This window comes from Schistosoma haematobium, chromosome 7 (assembly GCF_000699445.3).
Source record: "Schistosoma haematobium chromosome 7, whole genome shotgun sequence".
NCBI lineage: Eukaryota > Metazoa > Platyhelminthes > Trematoda > Strigeidida > Schistosomatidae > Schistosoma > Schistosoma haematobium.
Window position 1 is genome coordinate 1821622 of NC_067202.1, and position 23222 is coordinate 1844843.

General features: G+C 35.0%; 1 protein-coding gene across 1 annotated transcript in view; it reads right to left on the bottom strand.

Annotated features, from left to right (window-relative positions):
• DYRK4 (Dual specificity tyrosine-phosphorylation-regulated kinase) overlaps nucleotides 1–23222 on the bottom strand; it is a 64701-nt gene that overhangs the window by 35479 nt on the left and 6000 nt on the right. Inside the window, exons 3-4 of the mRNA XM_051217783.1 lie at nucleotides 6419–7444; nucleotides 2812–3652 (exon numbers count right to left, since the gene is read on the bottom strand). Of these exons, the coding sequence (XP_051064206.1) occupies nucleotides 2812–3652; nucleotides 6419–7444 (1867 nt within the window). The remainder of the gene's footprint in view (nucleotides 1–2811; nucleotides 3653–6418; nucleotides 7445–23222) is intronic.

Below are 23222 nucleotides of genomic sequence, written 5' to 3' on the forward strand. Positions count from 1 at the left end.
GGAGAGGATTTGGAAGATGTAAAAGCCTTTACATATTTGGGTAGCATCATTAATGAACATGGTGGATTTGGTGCAGATGTGAAAGCGCGGATCGGCAAAGCAAGATCAACATATTTGCAACTGAAGAACATCTGGAACGCAAAACAACTGTTAACCAACACCAAGGTCAGGATTTTCAATACGAATATCAAGACAGTTCTACTGAATGGGGCGAAAACCTGGAGAACTACGAAAGCCATTATCCAGAAGATACAAGTGTTTATTAACAGTTGTCTACACAAAATACTTCGGATCCGTCGACCGGACACTATTAGCAACAACCTACTGTGGAAAAGAACAAACCAGGTCCCAGTGGAGGAAGAAATCAAGAAGAAGCGCTAGAAGTGGATAGGACACACATTGAGGAAAGCATCCAACTGCGTCACAAGGTAGGCCCTCATCACTTGGTATCCTCAAGGTCAAAGGAGAAGAGGAAGACCAAAGAACACATTACGCCGGGAAATGGAGATAGACATGGGGAAAATGAACAGGAATTGGATGGAATTAGAAAAGAAGGCCCAGAACATAGTGGTTTGGAGAATGCTGGTCGGCGGCCTAAGCTCCATTAGGAGTAACAGGCGTAAGTAAGTAAGCAAGTAAGTTCAGATCAGTTAGTGCTTTAAAATATGAAAATTCTACACTTTCCACAAATCCCTCACACAATAATATTTATTTGTTACACACATTTATTATAATAAAATAAAGCTAGACATTTATAGTATCAGGATATAAAATGATTGGAGATAGTTTGGGAAACACTCTGTATTGACCGAAGTCCCCTGATAGCTGGAACTCATCACCCAAGTTGTACCTGCTATCTTGAGGAAACTAATGCTATCCCTACTGTGAGATTACAGTCACTTTAAGAAAATATTGTGCATACAATGTCAACTTTGACAAGTTGCCGTAGATACAAGTTGATTCATAGACTTTTCAACAACATTAAAAAACTGGGCAAAAAAGACAGTGGTCACTGTGGTGTGTGCTACTGATGTCGATAGATATAAGTAGTGTGTATCATCAGTCGAAAGTGGAATGTCTGATGAGAGAAACTTGAGAAGAGAACAAGAACACAGAGCGATCGGTGTAGAAATGAAGGAACAGTGTTGTCTGAGACGATTGACTGACGTTTTGCAAATGAAATATTTACCGTATGGTTCTTGGATTCCATTAATAGGTTTTGTAATTTTTTTTTATTCACATACGTTTGGTTGTTCCGAACTTGTGTTCTCATTCACTACAATCATTAGTGCGTGATCATTCAATTTAGAGATATACATTAATCAGAATGTCAGTTTTACTGAATTTTTAAAATGGTGTTAGGAGGTAGTCAAAAGGAAACTCTGAACCCGGGTTTCGTGCTACTGGACAGTCGTCAGCATGGTGTACCTGTAATTTTGAAGGAACTGATGCTCTCTGACGGATTTGATCCCGTTTTACCCAGCTTCACAGTCAGAGACGATACCATCGGGTAATAAGAAAGATCTGACACACATGTCACTGATCATCATCTAGTAGTCAATCAACTGTAAATATATATCAGTCCTACAGGAGGTCAGTCGCGCCCCGGTTAGCCCAGTGGTAACGTCTCTGACTAAGAGGCTAGGTGAAACGGGATCAAATCCATGAAGATTACAGGTACACCATGCTGACGACTGCCAAGTAGCACGAATCCTAGTTCCAGGGTTTCCTGTTGACTACCTCCAACCAGATTATCTTATCTTTAACATAGTGCACATAATTTCGAGTCACCTAGACTAGTAGCCACATTACAATTTGATCGATAAGATTTGATCTGTACTAACAAAAGAAGGACCTGACATACATAGTCATTGATCATCATCCAGTGATCAATCAATTATAAACTAAATTATTAAACATGAAACTACATGAAAAATTCTATTCCTCGTTTGTTTGTATTTTTTGTTCTTTTTTTTAGTAAATCACATGGATACATCATGCAGTTTTGACAATATTTTTTTCTTGTTTTAGTTAGTTGGAAAAATCTAGATGATCTAGGAGTTTTTAAGTTGGACTTTGTATTCGTTGAATTAAATGTGGAAATTCACTCAGTATTGTTTAGATGTTGTTTGGAGGTAGTCGACAGGAAACCCTGGACCCGGGTTTCGTGCTACTTGGCACTCGTCAGCAAGGTGTACCTGTAATCTTGAAAGGACTGGTGCTCTCTGACGGATTCGATCCCGTGTCACCCAGATTCACAGTCAGAGATGTTAGCACTGAGCTATCCGGGCAGCGACCGACCTCCCTGTAGGACTGAGATGTAATCACAATTGATTGTTTGTGTTAAATCTTCACATTGATATTCAGGATCTCAACTGATCAATCTCTTATTGACATATGTGGCTATCTCAGAACTTAGTAACTAAGTGGATAACTCAATGGCGTTTGAAAAGAATGATATTGAGTTCAAGTTCTAGAGTGAACATCCACTCTGAGATACAGGTATATTCAGCTGACAAGTTTTAAATAAGATGAAGCGTACTTCAAATTTGATCCCACTACTAGTCACTATCCATCACAATTGATTGATCACTGGGTGGTGATCAATAATTGTGTGTGTCAGGTGACACGGGATCGGATCCGCCAGGGAGCACCAGTTCCCTCAAGATTACAGGTACACCTTGCCGGCAAGTGCCAAGTAGCATGAAACCCGGGTCCAGGGTTTCCTGTCAACTACCTCCAACCACCATCTAGTTACTATCCATATTTGCTTAATAATAATAATCATCATCATCGATATTATTAACTTACTATGTGGTGTCATTGGTATATTAATTTTTCCATTAAATTTTATTAATTCATTATCATTTTGTTGTTGATTATTATTTAATTTTTGTGATTCAATTAATATTGATTTTTCTTTGAATTTATCCCTTATTACATCATCGGTACATAATTGATTACCATTACTATTATTATTATTATTAGTAGTAGTAGTAGTATTAGTAGTAGTAGTAGTAGTAGTATTAGTAGTATTAGTATTAGTAGTAGTAGTATGCAATGGTATAATTAATTCACGATTTGAAATATCTTTCAATTGTATTCCATTATCATAATCACTATGATGAGTGCATTGTTGACTATGTTGATATCGTCTTGATGATGATAATGATGGTGTATATTCATTAGGATGATTGATTTTTAAAGAGAGATTATCCTTTGATTGTTGAATCACATTTGACCCATGCATTATTGTTGTTGTTGTTGTTGCTGGGGTTTTTTCATTTAAATATAATTTAGTATCTGGGTATTTTGTTATAAAATGTTGTGTATTTTGAATAGATAATAATGATGATAAGGGTGTATCATTTGTATCTGATTGTAATTGATTGAATTTACATTTGATTGTTTTATTGAAATCATCCATTGAATCATTATTAGATTGTATGAGAGATTTGGTATTTTTAACCTTTTTATTATTATTATTAGTAGTAGTAGTATTAGTAGTATTATTAGTAGTATTAATATTGTGTATTGAAGAAATTCGATTTGAGCTTAGAAGCGAATTATCAAGTGAAAATTTAGACTTGGCTTCAGGTAAACTAAAAATTTCAGTTTGTTCCATTGGTCCCGTATCGAATTGACAGTGTAACTTGAAAACAAAAAATACAACAACAAGGAAACACACAATAATGTCATGAGTATGGCATAACTTCATAGTTTCAAATATTGAGTAGTTGTTATTATTAGAGATATATGTATAGTTGATCGAGTATGAGATCGAAGGTCCTGAGTTCGAGTCCCTTTCATGAGGGATCATGGATTCGCACTAATGAGAAGTCGTCCCATAATAAAACGAATTGGTCGTCCAGTGCTTCCAGGTTTTCAATGATGGTCTAACATCAATCGGTTCATGATCTCAATTAAAAAACTTAATAATCTCCACAAACCTATCTTGATGATTACCGGGCAGTTGCTATTGTTAGAAATAATATATTTCTTCGAGTATGGGACAGAAAACCCTGCGTTCAAATTCCTTTAGTGAGGGATCATGGATGCGCATTCATAAGGAGTCCCATAATAAAATGAATTGGCCGTTCAAAGCTTCCAGCTTTTAAATGATGATCTAGCTTACATCGACTCATGAATTGAACTAATAAAATAAATTATTTCTCTGAAGAAGTGGCTTAAACTGAGTTAAGAAACGTCAGAAAATTATTCGAAAGACTAAACAGTCGGTACATTGGATAATATGGAAGAAGAAATAACAAACTGTTTTGATGAAAGGTCGGCATTATAGTAGTCATGTAACAATCAATAGAGAGGAACATGAAAACCTTAATTCTCGTATCGGTTATAAAATAGTTAATTTTTAGATGCTCGGTGAATGTTCACTTCTGATTTAATAATCAATATTGTAGACAATTGAATATTGTATCTATGAAGTCACCATTGGACTCTTTTTTGATAGAATTTCTTCTTGTAGAACTGAAAGATGGATTACCTCTTTTATGTTACTAAATTCGATACAAAGAAGTTTATATTCCTTATGTGTGGAACATTTGTGAATGATCTTAGTATTATCATAAAAGGGTTTTTATGGATATTACAGCACCTTAATAGTTGAGTTCATGAGTTAATTGAGGCTAGACTACCATGGGAAGCCTAGAAGCACTGAACGGCCATTAGTCCCTAGTATGAGACTCCTCAACAGTGTGCATCCACGATCTTGCACGCGGAATTCAGACCCAGGACCTATTGGTCTCTCGTGCGAACACCTAACGTCTAGACCATTGACCCGGCATCCAACGGTGTTAATGTCTAACCTCAACCAATCCACGAAATTGCGCCACCATCTTCTATTGTACTGAAGTTTTCAATGATGGTCTAACATCAATCTCTACAACCCTATACTGATAAACATAGTTTTAATTGTTATTTAGTTAAACAATCAGGGAAGTTGACAATTAGACGGTTTAGATTCTTTAATCAGTTCATTCATGTTTATTGAATTAAAACAATGACTTACATTGATACTGGTATCAATCATTTCATCAATGAAATTCATTTAGACATTTTAAAGTTAACTCTCTAACTGTAAGTTTTGGATTCATTATCCATAGAATGACGCTTATTGAAGATTTTCAACCTGATGATTTACCGAAATTTGATTCTGGCCATATCCTAACAGTATTAGCTTTAATCGACTAAACTTGTTGAGATATATAATTATATATGCTTCATTATTAGTCAAATCGAAGTACATTATTGATTGGTATAAGGTTTGAGTGGATGAAAGATAAAGGAGAGTAAATCAAAACGTGAAGTCACTTGTTGACTATTGGTTTGAGTCATAGACCTAAGTAAAGACTGTTTAGTTAGAATTGAGTTAAACGGTTAGAAACGTTAGATGATATGGCTAATCACAATTGATTACTCACTGGGTGGTGAACGATGTCATGTGTGTCAAGTCCTTATTATTAGTGTACATCGAATGCTATCGATCATGTTGTAATGTGGCAACCAGTCTAGGTGACTCGACACTGCGAGCACTATATATATTAAGATTACATGGTGGTTGGAGGTAGCTGACAGGAAACCCTGGCTAAAAATCAGTTCAAATTCGGCAGATGTATTCAAACATTATTATCATTAACATCTTAAGTTCAAAAACTTTACTCTTCCATTCTGTGTTTTGTAGCTAAATTCTTAATGTTTAATCTTCCACAACATAATTTATTACTACTTCTTTGATACTCATTCTATTGAACCGTCCTTTGAAAAAACTCATTTTGACAGTGGTGTTTCTTCACAGACTGATCTCATTTAAGGTACCAATAAAAAAAACTATAAAATGCTGGATAGTTGTTTTGTCCTGGTAAGGCACTCTTCAACAATTAACTTTCTTGACTCTGTGTTTTATTACTTATTTACGTCTGTTACTCCCAATGGTCATAGGCCTCCGACCAGCATTCCTCAAACCACTACGTCATGGGCACTCCTTTCCAGTTTCATCCATTTTTTGTTCATTTTCTTCATGTCTGTTTCTGTTTCTCGACGTGATGTATTCTTTGGTCTTCCTCTTTTCCTTTGGCTTTGATGATTTCATGTGAGGGTTTGTCTTGTGACGCAGTTGGGTGCTTTCCTCAATGTGTGTCCTATCCACTTTCAGCGCTTCTTCCTGATTCCTTCCTCCACTGGGATCTGGTTTGTTCTCTGCCATAGTAGGTTGTTGCTAATAGTGTCCGGCCAATGGATCCGAAGTATTTTGCGTAGACAACTGTTGTTGAACACTTTTATCTACTTGATGATGGCTTTCGTAGTTCTCCAGGTTTCCATTCCATACAGTAGAACATATATCTCTATATACAAACAATAAAAAAGACACAACGACTAATTCAATCGATTATAAACTTACCGCTTTATTTGATGATAAATATTGATTAATCAATGGACAATGATTCACTATAGCACTAAATGACATTCCTTTTGATTGTTGTTGTTGTTGTTGTTCTATTCTTCGTCTACCAGGAATAAATGATTTTGTGTGATTGAATGCTTTTTCACGAAACCAAAATCCTCCTCCTCCTAATTTATTATGATGATGAGGATTCAGTAAACCCATTTTACGTTTTAATTCTTGATCAGATTTCCAATTTTTCATTGTTAATAAATTCCAATTTGTTGATAAAATTTCATCACATTTTGTACGATTTGAATTCATAGCAACTTTTGGTAACCAACAAGTGGATTGTATTGAATCTTGCCAATGATTATGATGATGATTATTGATTAATAGATCATTATTATTATTATTGATAGATTGATCACGTTGACTATGACATGGATTACTTAGATCATCATCATCATCATCATGATCATCATCGTTATCATTGTCATTATTACTACTACTTATACATAGATCATGTTGTAATGTTTGTGAATCATTTACATTGATTTCATTAAGTCCTACTAATGGTGGAACTAATTTGGATAGATGTTTTGTTGATGAGATCAAATGATCTGATAGATTGTCAACTGAACTATTCGTTGTAGTAATCGAAGTTGTAGTAGTAGTACTTGTACCAGCAGTAGTAGTCGTAGTGATATTTATTGATTTTGATTTGTCATTTTGATCAATTTCATAATGAATAGACCGAGTTAATAATGGATTATGATTACTATCAGTGCTGTTAGTAGTAGTAGTAGTAGTATTTAATACTTGTGATTTCGATGTATTCAAATCGGAATTTTGTAATAACAATGATTGTTTTTGATTTCGTTGATACGTCTGATGACGATGTTGTTGTTGAAGACTATTAGTACTATTACTATTACTGTTACTATGATTCTCCAAAGTGATGTATTTTACAAATGAATTCTCTTGTCTATAGGTTGGTAATACATATTTATTCAATGATAAATTATCTTGTGAACGTAATCCCTGGATATATAAATAGAATGAAACAAGAATGAAATAAGAGGAGGATGAAATATGTAGAGATTGTTGGTTACTGTGTGTGTGTGTGTATTTTTAAGTAACCAAGACTACCAAATAATACCCACATGAATCTATCTATCTGTCTATCTATCTATATAGGTGTGTATGCCGTTAGTAACACATACATGCACACAGAGTTTCTTTCATGGGCTATTGGAAACAAACTTAAATTTCATGTTTTTTTTCTAAGAAGAAAAAAAACTTTCATTTCTTTTTTATATATCAAGTCATGTGAAACTATAAATCACAGGTGCTCCATCTATTCAATAATTAGTCAAACACACATATGCATAGTTGCAAGTACACTATTTAATAGTAGTTATATAAGTAGTATATGCAAAAGTAGTATTTTTTGTTCCAGTTGTTGTTGTTCTTGTTGTCTGAATCACATTTTAATTTATGTATAGTCTAGTGAAATATAAATGATTTCTAATTGTTAATCATTGTGAATTGAGTTAATGGAATTTAATTGAAAATCTAATTATGAAATTCTTTATCGTTCAACAAATATGGATGAGAATATATTCATATTATAGTATTCGATCATAGGTGTCTTCGAAATATTGTTCGTATATCCTAGGACCACCGAGTAAGTAATGCAGTTGTTAGGAAACGGGTAATGGGTAGGGATGACAAATCCATTGATGAAATAGTGAAACTTCATCAGTTGAGATGGCTGCAACATGTGTTACATATACCCAACCACCGACTGTCCTAACGACTGATGTTCTATGGTGTAGGAGTAAGTTGGAAGAAAGATAGGGGCGGCCAGATCAAAACATCACACAAATCCATGAAGTCACTGACAAGTGGACTGATCCATGTTGGTGGGTGTAGATTACCTGTTTGGGATCTGCAAGACGATTGAAACTGATGGTTAGAAACCTTGAATGTGACATGGCTCAACATAGTTTGCAATGGCTCAGCTGCATCCACTCTTTGTGTTCTCCCAAATTCTAACCTTCTGAATTCTTCATGTCCCTTTCCTTTTTCTTTTCCCAAATTAATTTCACTGGAATATACTCCTTGAATAACATCTTCAAACCCTAATCTTTGCGATTACTGCTTATACTCTTACTACCACTACCATTATGGTATTTTCAATCGACCATTGTATCTGTGTGAAAATGTGGTATGGCAACTTGATCTGATGTACGTACATACGTACGGAGTTCTACATTGTTGCTGACTGATATTCTAGTTTTTCTATTCCCAGTCTGATCCCGATCAACTATTTATTGCATTCAATATCAACTCCTTATAAACTCAGCTACTTTTCGAATACAGCGTTCCAATTTTCATTTCGTTCAAACAATCAAAATTAGTTGGGGCTATTTACATAGTTTCATAGCTATAGCGTTATCACCCTTTGAGATATCATATTAGCTATGTTAATGAAACAGTGAAATAAAAAAATGTGAATACTTAAACAAATGAAATATTTGATTTGTTAATAATCTCCACAACTCTATACTGCTAAATATCATGTGCTCACAAGTGACTAACTTCGAGAAGTAGTTCTTGAAGATCTAGTGAAAAGTTATGATCAGTGAAGTTCAATCCATGTCCGGGGTGAGGTAGTTACCCAATGAAGTTAATCGAAGATAGTCGCACAATATCGTGTATTAGTTGAATTTAGATATTAAAACAGTTGAATGGTGGCTCATTCGTCTAGAGGTAAAGTGTTGACAAACGAAGCCGAAAGTCGTGGGTTCGAGTCCCTTTGGTGTGCCATCGTGGATAAGCACTTCTAATGGTTCCTATACTAAAATCAAGAGGCCATTCAGTGCTTTCAGGTCTTTAATGAAGTTTTAACGTTGATCGACACGTGATCTCAGTTAAAAATCAGCAATCTCCACAATCCTATACTCATCATTTTCGTTATACCCAATGACAACGAATAAAATCTCTTGTAATGGATTTTAGATTAGATACTTTTCTAAAATCTCAATGATTCTTCCCGTTTATATCTTCAGATTAGTGGTGAGAATTTCCTAACTTTCGTAATGTGCTATGATGTACAATCCGATCTGGTCATAATGTAGTGGACGAAAACTCAGGTGTGCAAAATCAATTTACCGTCTGATGTAAATTCACACACAGCGGCATCATAAAATATAAAACTCATACATTAAATACATCGTTTGCGAATTTTCTATGCGTTACTCTTTACATGCTCTATTATTCCTCTAATTCTGCTTTTATTTTGATTATTCACTGTTTACCTTCCTGTTCTTTTCATTTCAATCTTCTTCCAGGCATTCCACTTTCGATTGGTGCTACATACTACTTATATCTGTCAGTATAAGTAACATACACCACAATAATATAGGAATTCGCTAACGTTCAGCCGAGTCAGTTATGTGACTGAGGATTCATGAGTATATATATATATAATCAGTGTTCTCGTCACTGAGTGTCCACTTGTTATGGATACCAGTGATATACTCGAAAGAATTATGAGATCTATCTTAGGATATCAGAATGAAGTGCGCATGGTGAATAGAAATTACAGTCACAGAAAAATTCACAACATAATTTTGTTTTTTTTTCATCAAAGGTATACCATAATATGACATATTCATTGACTACATGAACGTACATATGACTGTTATTTCAGTCTACGATACGCTTAATATTATAAGCAAAGATAGATAGCGGCTAGCAGTAGAATCCAGTTTGATGCACGTTTTGTCCTACTTGGGACTCGCCAGCTGAATTTACTTGCATCAGAGTTGGTGCTTATAATGCTTGTGGATTAAGGCAATATTGAGACGATCCGTATAGGATGTACATACACCAGTAGAAAATGATCAAAAATCAATGGGAAGATTTAAAGAAACAATACAAAAATGAATTGAAACTTCACCCCATTGCACAAGCTAGTAGCTATGCGGACTCATTAACTAAGTGAATAGCGCGATGGCGTTTGAAGCGAACGTTACTGAGTTTTAGTCCCGGCTTGAATGTCAACTCTGGGATTCACGTACATCCAGCTGACGAGTCCAAAATAGGACGAAACGCGTGTGCTTTATTCCACTGCTAGCCACCATCCATCTTTAACTTTGTTGTTTGTCAGAACTGTCACTTAATAACAAAACTTAAAATTTGATAATTCAAGACCGTCCTATTAAATATTGTTTTATAGATTAGTCTAACACTGGTGTTTGACACATTCAACTGACAAGGAATCCTTACGAAATAAATATCACCTAAGCAGAATGAATATGACCATGTTAACCAATGACTTATTTTACATATGCGTTTTACGTTTGTATTACATCTATATTATAAGACAGATCTTTTCAGAAGTAATTTTGGCATAAACAATATTTAGGACTCTTGTCTTGATACGAACCAGCTGCCTAGTTCTTCTTGGTTTTCAATGATATACAAACTGAGATCAATCCATGATGAACGGTAACTACAGATTTAATGAGTCCATATAAAATACCTTAGTTATGATCGATAATGGATGAAAAGTATCTAAGGTTATTTACTGACCAATTCATTTAAGGCTTAATGTTTTAAACAAGCTAAGATAAGTTAAGTATCTGTATTTTATTAAAGAACAGAAGAGAAATGATTTATCACTACTGGAAATCCGTAGCTCAAAGGTTAACTCTATGGTATTTGAAATAATGTGTACCAGTTTAGTGATTTTGCTTGGGTTGAAGCTATCACGAGTTCACTTAATCTACTCGGTGACCAAAGACCAGTAATTTAGCTATTGATGCGTCCCAGCCCTGCTGACTAGAGGGAGAAGTCCAAGCTTGGAATGCGAAAGTGTATTCTGCAAACAACCAAAAACGAGCGATAACGACAAACACAATTCAAAACGTATATATACAGTACAAAACCGTCTTTGGGAAGAGTTACCAAATAGCATACTAAAAGACGCAACGGACCAATAGCATTTAAGATATGTTTCCCAGTGGGAAATACGACATGAAGGTGACAAGAGCGCTTTCGGCGCGAAAACAATGAAATTCAAGTTTTCTAAATAAAATTATAAAATTAGGTTCTTTCCCAGGTGAGTTCTGAGGATCTAACATCCTCAACAGATTTGTTGTCAACGTATAACATATCTTTGGTATAAAGGATTAATGGTGACTGTTGAATTTTATAGTTTACATCACAGATCAATTTTAACTGGACAACTATTAAAATCTATGAAGAGTTGTAAAGTTCTTTCCTTCTAGTTAAGGATTCCCCGACTGTAAGTATACAAATCCAACCAGAGTTCGAAACTTAAGATCAGTTAGTGATATCAACCATAAAATTTCACAATCTTCACAAACCCCTTATAGTAGGAACAGTTATGTACGCTCTAGTAACTAATTTAAAAAACGATTCTTAGAGTTCAAGTAGGAAGCCGTAACTAGTATGTTTCACTCATGTCCGGTATGAGACAATTACATAGAAACCGAATTGTAAGATGATTGCATAATATCAAAGATTTATTCAAGTTAGACAACCAACTCACTAGTCTAATTGTTAAGCATGCATTGACCTAGAAAACGTTATCAACTATATCACCCGTTTGTATCGTAAAACTCTTCTAATCTGTTAAGCAATAGTAAGAAATGTGATGCAACAAACAGATGTCTTAGAAATATTACCAGCATCTGCTGGGATCACCGGATAGGTAATAATGAGGTTATATGCATGGTATTAGGGAGTGAAGGAAAATCAGTTGATGAGAATGCACATTTCCATCAACTAAGATGGTTGGGCCACGTGATAAGTATGCGTTAACACCGATTATCACGTCACGCAATACTGATTGGTGATGGAGATGGTTGGAAGAAAGTTAGGGGCGGCCAAACCAAAACATGGTATCAGTTCACAAAGTCACTAAATTCTAGTTTGAGCCATGTTGGTAGATGCAGACTACTTAGTTGGAGTCCGCGTGACTATGTTAATCAATGGTTGGAGACTCTTGGTGATATGGCTCAAAATCGATCACAATGGCGTCGGTGTATACACTCCCTGTCTTCCCTTAAACTTTAAGATTAAAATCACTTCATATCTTTCATCTACCAACTAATTATTTCTTCCTGTACTATATCTTAATATGCAATCTTCCTTTTCTAAATTATCACCATTGAAGTGACTACTTCTATGAATTTGGTATTCATCTTGTTTGTGCTAATGACGTAATTGTATCTCAGTGGTCTATACTAACCTAGTTAATAATAATAATAATAATTGCTGTTATTTTTAATAGTTTATACTTTAGTCAACTTTAATTGTGGCATAGCAACGTACTATAAATTACCAGAAAAAAAGATTATTTTTGAGTATCATTATTATTTATCAATGAATTCCTTTTTTTTTCTAATCATAAAAGGACAGATTTCATTAGATTGAATGAATTGAATTAAAAAAAGAAGAAAAAAAAGAGAAAGAAAAATTAATTGTAACCAGTTGGAATCAATAAGACAAATGAACTTTCATCTTGATTGAATCAATAGTGTCACAACAAACTTAATAATCAAAGTGATTGAATGTGTCTTAATCTCTCTCTCTCTATATAAATAGATAGATAGAAGTGTGGATAGATAGATAGATAGATAGATGTGTGGATAGATAGATAGATAGATAGATAGATAGATAGATGTGTGGATAGATAGATAGATAGATAGATAGATAGATAGATAGATGTGTGGATAGATAGATAGATAGATAGATAGATAGATAGATGTGTGGATAGATAGATAGATAGATAGATAGATAGATAGATAGATAGATAGATAGATAGATAGATAGATAGATGTGTGGATAGATAGATAGATAGATAGATAGATAGATAGATAGATAGATGTGTGGATAGATAGATAGATAGATAGATAGATAGATAGATAGATAGATAGATAGATAGATAGATAGATAGATAGATAGATAGATAGATAGATAGATAGATAGATAGATAGATAGATAGATAGATAGATAGATAGATAGATAGATAGATAGATAGATAGAAACCAGCACAACTATACAGCGAGTCAATTTGCCATATCACCTTAGGAGAACAAGACGAAATCATCAAAATGTATAGCAAACTGATAATATTGGTAATATTGAAATGAATAAGAGAACAAAACTGGTTCAATATGCACTTAACCATTCATTTATACTCATAGAACCTCAAGTCTATATAGTTTATTGAGTCATAAAATTCATCATTACTTTAATTAACTTCGGGTAAAACTTCGAGAAAATTAAAACATCATAAGCAAATGATGCATTTGATGACAATGCATAACATTTACTAAACATTGGCTTAGTAGTGGATCTACATTCTAACCAAGGCATTACGTAGTATTGATTTATACCCTAGAGACATCACGAGTTTTCTTTAAAGGGTGGAAAAATGGAAACTTTCAATATTTATATGTAATTTTGATTTCAACAGAGATGTATATTATCGATTCACTCTGAATCCTTTGAAAAAAAATCAAATACGATGGTGTAACAGCAACTAAAACTGAAACAATTTGACGAACGAATGGAGTCTAGTCCGTTTCGGGTGTGAGGTAATTATCCATCGAAGACAATGGAAGATAGTCGCGTAATATCATGGATTGATTAAAGTTAGGCGTTAAAACTGTCAGATTCCAATTCAGTATTCTAAAAGCTCAGTGTTCACATATGAAACCGAAAGTGCTGTGTTGGAATTCTGCGTGCGAGGTCGTGTATGTGTACTGCTGAGCAGTCCTATACTAGCACGAAATGACCATTGACTACTCATAAGTTTTCAATATTCCTTTCACATTGAAAATATTTTAACAGACTTTTATTTGATATATTCTTACTATATAATTACTAAATAACTGTATTATTGTAAACTTCCAAATGACCAATTAACAGTAACTATACGTTTTAGTCCACTTGGTACTGCTTGTTTGAATCTCCCCATTTCTGTGTACGACTGCAGCTGATCAGTCTCTTATTGACATGTGTACATCCTGTACGGTTTGCCTCGATATAGCCTTAATTCACAGGCATTATGTGCAAAGATGGATAATGACTAGCAGTGGAACCCAGTTTAAAGCGCGTTTCGTCCTATTTGGGACACGTCAGCTGAATTTACCTGCGTCTCAATGTTGATGTTCAATCTGCGACTTAAACTCAGTACCGTTCGCTTCAAACGCCATCGCGTTATCCACTAAGCCACTCCATTGCACAAGCAAGTGGATATCAGTACTCAGTAGCTAAGCGGATAACGCGATGGTGTTAGAAGCGGACAGTCCCAGAATGAACACTGACTCTGAGATGCAGGTTTATCCAGCTGACGAGTCCCGAATAGGATGAAACACACGTCCTGGATTCTACTATTTTCCACTATCCACCTTTGCATATACGTTATAGTAATTTAAATTTTTTATTAATCAAGTACTTACCACTTGCTCGACTCACTGTCACTTCTGATCTATTTGTACATAACTATGATTTTCTATTTTATGTTACGGTTCAACCCACTAGGTCGTTATATAAAACCATGTATTCTTGCAATAGTAGTAATAATATTAATGATAGACGTTTGGCTTATATCTCTTATTCAGACTCAAGATTGGTAATCAAAGGACCAATAGTGGTTAAGTGTACGTTAGCTTCAACTCAAGGTTAATTATATCGGTCAGAATGTATCATATGTCTAGGCTTTGAATACCAAACTATTGAATAATGCTAAACAAATTCTAACCATGAAAGTTACTATTAAGTACATTCATTAAATTTTTCTTATTGGAGATATTTATGATTGTTTCTAGTTAATTTAACTAATTTAAATAATATTTATCCAAATTAGATCTTGGGTTCAATTCCCGGTCTTCAGGTTATCAGCCTACAACAACGTAGAACTTCATACTTATGTACGTACATCAGATCAAGTTGCCATACCACATTTTCACACAGATACAATGGTCGATTGAAAATACCATAATGGTAGTGGTAGTAAGAGTATAAGCAGTAATCGCAAAGATTAGGGTTTGAAGATGTTATTCAAGGAGTATATTCCAGTGAAATTAATTTGGGAAAAGAAAAAGGAAAGGGACATGAAGAATTCAGAAGGTTAGAATTTGGGAGAACACAAAGAGTGGATGCAGCTGAGCCATTGCAAACTATGTTGAGCCATGTCACATTCAAGGTTTCTAACCATCAGTTTCAATCGTCTTGCAGATCCCAAACAGGTAATCTACACCCACCAACATGGATCAGTCCACTTGTCAGTGACTTCATGGATTTGTGTGATGTTTTGATCTGGCCGCCCCTATCTTTCTTCCAACTTACTCCTACACCATAGAACATCAGTCGTTAGGACAGTCGGTGGTTGGGTATATGTAACACATGTTGCAGCCATCTCAACTGATGAAGTTTCACTATTTTATCAATGGATTTGTCATCCCTACCCATTACCCGTTTCCTAACAACTGCATTACTTACTCGGTGGTCCTAGGATATACGAACAATATTTCGAAGACACCTATGATCGAATACTAGTAACCTACGGATATCCTCTACTCTTAGCGGCCATGTTTCGTAGCCATCATGTAGGACTTCTGGTTGTCGATACGTATTGTTGAAGAATTCTATACTAGAACGAAACAGCCATGAACTACTTCCAGATTTTCAATGATTATCTAACTTAGACCTATTAATCATTTCAACAATTAACTGATTTACATATAACTAAAGAAAATTCCATCTAATCGATTCATCTATACTCGTACGATATCAATGATCACAGATATAAAATTAGTAACAAGCAGTATAGATCAATATCGTAGCTCAAATATATGTCATTTAATTCGCGAGTTGGAGGGGGGGCAAGGAGATAGGGTTGGAATATGAACCGACATATTTTCACGAGTGAAATCATTAATTTGCATACTTATATGTTATAATAATATTTTGTGTAATTGTGAATGATTGGAGAGAGAGAGGGGGAGAGAGAGAAATTACACATTTCTAAGGCTACTAGGTCACCTTATTACATATTAGAAACATTGAATGAAAATTGTGTGAAAAAGTTACACTTAAAGAGAACATAATAGACAGGTTCAAAATATAATCAGAGACTGTAGAAAAAAACCAGTTCATCCATTATGAGTAAACGGTTGAATGACCTGATTGTGTGAATATTCTTAGATGAATTTTGATTGATCTTGGTCGGTAAATATAGACAATGAGTGAATTGACACAATATAGCCATTTGGTTATGAATTTTTGTAGGTTAGATGAGTTGTGGAAAGCATTAAAATCTATCAAGCTCCTTTCAATCTGGATTCGTATTCCAATGTTAGAAACGTTGACGACAAGAAACTCCAGAACTAGGTTTCGTGCTATTTGCCACTCGTCACCAAGGTGGACTTGTAATCTTTAGAGAACTAATGCTCGTTGGTGGTGGATTTTATCCCGTGTTACCTAGCTTTGCCAGCGACCGAAAATGTCAAGTTATTTAGGCTAGCGTCCACATTGCAACATGATCGAAAGAATTTTATCAGCACTAAGAAGGACCTGACATATATGACACTGATCACTACGGTGTGATCAATAAATTGTAGCACATAGGCCATAGGAGCCATTGTAATCAATTTTGGAGTTTTGTTCTCTGAGCTGGATGGTTTGGTCGTGAAGCGTTCATCGTTCAGAAGAACGACATCATCGGCACAAATTTCAGGTAGGAGCTGATGATGACGTTTAGGAGAACAATGTAAGCACCACGACCAAACCATTCAGCTCAGAGAACAAAACTCCATCAAAATCAGCCACCTGAGCTACAAATCTTCTCCACCATTTCACTATAATCAATCTTAAGCAAATTAAAGGACAAAAAAAGACATAGGAAGAAAAACTGGACATGTTCTACAGAGCAAACTGTTGTAAACATCACATCGAAGAATTATTAGCATCCTGTTCGACATCGTATCCGTGAACATCAATTGCCTGTCTTACTATAAAATATATCGTTCATATATATATTTAGGAAATTCTGGTCGGATGTTCACCTAGAATAGAAACAACGCGTTATTTTTAGGGATATTACACTCAAGTTGATCAACAATCAATTAACATACCAAATTCGATCCAATATATCAACCTGTTAGAAAACCCAGTTCAAAACGGGATAACAAATAAAGTAACTATGCAAACGATGGCTAGACAAAGATAAACAACAGTTTAGCAAAAGAAAGATCAACAGAACAAGGTGTCCATCATATATGGTAAAATTCGGATAGTTCACTTTTTCATCCAAAGAGATGCTAAACGTTTCACGAATAAACCGCTCAGTGCAGATAATGAAAGTCTATTAAAGTTCTAAGTTATTCGACAGGTAGAAGCAATAAAGTTTTACCAATATACCGAAAGTGTACAACCATAAAAAGTATTATATATAATCGACAATCGTGAGATCGCTATAAGACGGTTTAACCGATTGTAAAAAAATGGGAATAGCTACAGGATAACTTATGTTGCTAAACCTTACTAAACGTGATAAAAGGTGAGCTAAACTAACTGACTAACTTAAACCAGTTGTCCAAACAACAATCTCCACGACATCATAGTGATAATAATCATGTGCTCATTAGTGACCAGCTTTATGAGAAAATTTCCAGATCTTTAGGAAGAAGCTATGATTAGTGGAGTTCAATGGACATGATTGAGCAGTATCGTGTATTGATTGATGTTTAACCTGTATACTATTGGATACCGGTCCAATGGTCTTAAGGTTGAGTATATACGCTTGAGACCGAAATTTCTTTGTTCTATTCCCGGTTGCAAAGTCGTACGTGTATAATGCTGAAAAGTCCTACACTTTGATAAATTGGCTATCCAGTGCTTTCACGTTTTTAATGGTTGTTTAATTTGGATCATTTTATGTTCATACTAAAATTCAACAATCTCTGTAACCTCATACTGATATTTGATTCTATTCACATGTCCTATCATTATTAGACAAACAAATGTTACATTATCATACCCAGTTTTTTATTCATTTAAACATATAAACATTGGTACAAGGGGGCACCAAATAGATATGAGCCACATAAATCATTCGATTTGTGTAAGGGCTGGGATACTACCCGGGTGCTCAAACCGAACCAGGTGGTTTTCTTAAGGGGCCAAACCCGGAGCCTTTGACCTAAAGGTCTGATCCAAAAGGTAATAGAACAACGTCAGGAGATGCAGTCCTATGGTAGACGATGACTAACAATAAGTTCATGCGCCATTTGTTCCTTCAGGATACTGGAGTCCATGTGCACCAGTGATTTGTAATCAGGGTTTTCCACCTCTCATAGGTGAACTCTTAGTGTCCACCAACCCGGTTAAAGCGCCGTACATTCGCTTTTTGTCCTCTCAATTTCGCAAACAACAATAATGCCGCGAGAAGGCAGTGAGTAGAACTTTCCTGGCAGTGGTTGTATGCATATGACCATGTGAGAGCATTTTGAGAGGGAGAGCTGACTCTCCCCACTCTCGATCGTACTAGGGCATTTGGGTGTAATCATATCCAGACATACACGTGAGTACATATATAAATATTCTCACATAAGTGCTCTCAAAGATAATGACATAATTATGATAATATTTCTTTGGACTGTACTAGGAAAATAAGTGATTTGTTCCGCAGTATTATTACAGTATGTATTAATTCAATTCTCTGAAGAGGACCACTGACATTAGGTTCCAATGTCTGAAATCTAATATTTTTACTCATTTGAAGGTGACTATATATTACATAGATTGTATTATTATTTGTAAATATAATTAACTATCAGCATGTTTACCGAAATATTGATTCTCCAACCGAAATCCTTAGCGGTTAGCAGTAGAATTCAGAAGAGTAGGTTCAAGTCCAAATGTGAAAATATTCATTGAAATGAGGTGATATTCAGTTGAAGAATACCGATGAGGACAAAACAGATGTTTCAGATCTCCCTGCCACCTAGTATTCATCTTTACTTTGATCATTGTGACTTAATACCAACGTTCAGGGAACTCGTATATGAGTCAAAAGAGAAATTCTTGAACATGAACTACGGGAAGATTTATTCATTAAAAACCAATAATACAACAATATCTGTTGTTTAAGTCAGTGAAGCTCACAAGTTTTGTTGTATCATGGCAGAATTGAAGATATGTAAACTTTCTTATCTAACATATAGAAGATTATTATTGATATTTTTGATTATACCTGGATTATTGTGTTACTGTATTCTCCGTATTCATAGCTTCCGATTGATGTATAAACTGTTGACGTTCACATATGTAAGCCGTTTCAGCCATATTATTGTTTAATGTTTTCTCAGGAATCGTGTGCATGGACGATTTTCATAAATTTGCTTTTCAGTAAAGGAATGTGGAGATTGTTAAGTCTTTGATTGTGATCATGAATCGATTGATGTTAGACAACCATTGAAATTTTGGAATAACTGAATGGCTGCTTCGTCCTATTGTAGGACTCCTCAGCAGTGCATATCCACGATCCCGCTCAAAGTATTCGAACCTAGGGCCTTCGGTCTCGCGTGTGAATGCTTGTCCTCTAGAACACTGAGCCGACATCCAACGGTGTTGCTATCTGACCTCAACCAATCCACGAATTTGCGCGACCATCGTCCATTTCACTAAGGTAGATACCTTTCTCAACCTGACACAGATTAGCTCTACCGGTCACGGCTTCTCACTAGAACTCCGAGAATTCCCTCACGAAGCTATTCACTAATGGGCGTATGGTAATTATCAGTATTGAGTTGTGAAGACATGATTCTATCTCAGTACAACAGAAGATGGTTGCGCAATCTCGTGGATTAGTTGAGGTTAGACATTAACGCCAAGTTATGACGGCTCAATGTCCTGGAGCTTTGGCGTTCGCGCGCGAGGACGATAGTTTTCGAATTCGAATCCCGCGAGTGGGATCGTGAATGCGCATTGCTTAGGATCCCCACAATAGGACGAAACGGCCATCCAGTGCCTTCAGGTTTCCAATAGTGGTCTAACAACAATTGGTTCATGATCTTAATCAAAAAATAAAATTTATTTCATTAGTGTTCTTTTAAATTAACAATCCAAAAGCACAACAGACATCGTACATTCTCATCATTTCATAAACATATTAGATCGATACTTCTTCAAGTTTAGAATCTCTTTTTCAATATTTTCAAGCTTAAATAGAAACTATCATCTAATTGAATGGAACCGTTCTCTTCAAGATGTTATTTTCATCAATAGAAGTCAACATAGTCTAATAATTCTTCGAATTTCTCCCTTGTTTTCTCAATTACATATAACTAATCAGATCGTGTGTTTATTGTACATAATATGTACTAAAATTAAATACATAAATCATTCACTGAATCTTTACTTAACATAAATACAAAATGATCACACATATAATTAAAGACAATCAATCCTCTTATCTATAAATTACAATAGTGTGCCTAATTATTGCAAAAATGTTTTCTGTTATCAGTCATTCAGTAACGACTGCATGCGTGCATGAAATCCCGCTGTTAGACAGTGAGTCAATCAGTCAGCTACAACCTAGGACCAAGCATATACATATACGTCGGTTCAAGTTGCTGTACCTCAAAATCCCATTTTATTATAGTGAATACAAGTTTCATATACATATACACCTCAGTATACAGCTAAAAGTAATTGAGATAAAAAAAGAAGATATGCTACTACAAATTCAATTAGCTGCAAAACATCATCTCACAAATGGTTATTTCAAAATCAATATGTTTTATCTATTGATTGATAGTTTAACTTTCGAATAAACGAGACCATAGTGATTACATAATTGATTCAATCAATAAATCTTATGATGAAAAAACAAATCAATTAAATGATTACATGAAGTAGGAGTTGTATGGATAATAATGTGGGTGCTAGTAGTAGTAGTATGCTACTTATAAGGCAGATATAAGTAGTAAAGAACGAAAAATGAAATTTGAATGTTCATCTGTAAGAGATTGAAATAAAAAGAAGAGGAAAGAAAACAGAGAGAAATTGAAATAACATGATTATAAAAATGATGGAGTATGTAAAAGATAAATGAAGAGAGATGTACAAATGATGTCTTGAATGTATTATTTTCATATTTTACAAAGCTATTTATTAACGTTGCATGAAACAATAAAATGTTACTGCTCACCAAGCCCTTTTTCATTATGGTAGTAGCAGTAGTAATACATTGAGGTGTAAACCTCTGTTTAATTTATAAACAGGAAAGGAAAATCAATAATCATCAATAGAAGTTTGGCAGAATCAGTATAATGATAGCTTTTTATCAAAATTTTCTGTTTTCAACCATATGAATGTGTAACTTGTTGTGACGGTGGAGAATCTTTATAGCTCAAGCAGCTGGTTTTGATGGAGTTTTGTTCTCTGTGCTGGGTGGTTTGGTTATGGGGCTTTCATCCTTTCTCTGAAAAACATCATCAGCACACACTTCAGGTAGAAGCTGATGATGTCGTTTTTCTGAACGATGAACGCTCCACGACCAAACCATCCTGCTCAAAGAACAAAACTCCATCAAAATGTAACTTGTTGTGCTTTTTATTTTTACCCAGTAGGCGGTCATAATTTCAGCACATTAAACAATGAATAGAATAAAATTCTAAGTGGTTTCTAAGATTGTAGTTATCAGTAACGTTTTAAATGTTTAATAATTGTATCATGTCCATCAGTTGAGACCATTCTTCAGTCTTTTTAGTAGATGAATGCTGAATATTGAAGTGGGATTTTCAGTTAGAATTTCATGAACAATCCCAACATTCACCGCATTTCTGGGTTTTTTTCCGTTGAGTAATGCTACAGTGTACATGTTCATAATAGACATGTACGGGTAACTCTGGATGTTTAATTGCAGGTGTGAGGTTGTGAATCTTCATCGACTGAGATGGTTGGGCCACGTGTTACGTATGCCCGAACACCAATTACCACAACCTGCAATGCTAACTAGTGTTCGGGGTGGTTGGAAGAAATTTAGAGGTGGCCAAACCAAAACGTGGCATCAGTCCACAAAGTCACTAACTTCTAGTCTGAGCCATGTTGGTAGATGCAGACTACTTGGTTGGAGTCCGCGTGACTATGGTAATCAATGGTTGGAGACTCTTGGTGACATGGCTCAGAATCGATCACAATGGCGTCGGTGTATACACTTTCTTTATTCCCTTAACCTAAGAGATTAAAATCGCTTCACATTTTTCTACGAGCTAATTCTTTCTTACTGTACTATATCCTTATATGTAATCTTTCTTTTATATATTGCCACCTCTGAATTAACTACTTCTATGAATCCGGTGTCCATCTTGTTGTGCTAACGAGGTATGGCAACTTGGCCCGATGCATTTATGTGCCTGGTCCTACGTTGTAGCTGACTGACTGACTGACCACCGAAAATCACACTTCGAAATTCAGCACTCACCTTTTAAATGAACAGGAAATTTATTAGAAAAAATTAGATAAACACACTTATGGAATACTGAATACACTGGAGATACCCTTAGTCATTTAAGGTCTTCTAGAACTGTACGATTCTGTAACTCTGATTTAAAGATGACAGAAATATTAATTAAACCTTGTTTTCAAAATGAGTTTGATCAAAGGGAAGTAAAAGGTATTTAGATGTACACGAGTGACGTTGAGATTCTAGAGACTTCATGATGTATACATAGAAGTTTACTCTTCAAGGGATTATGAGAAACAT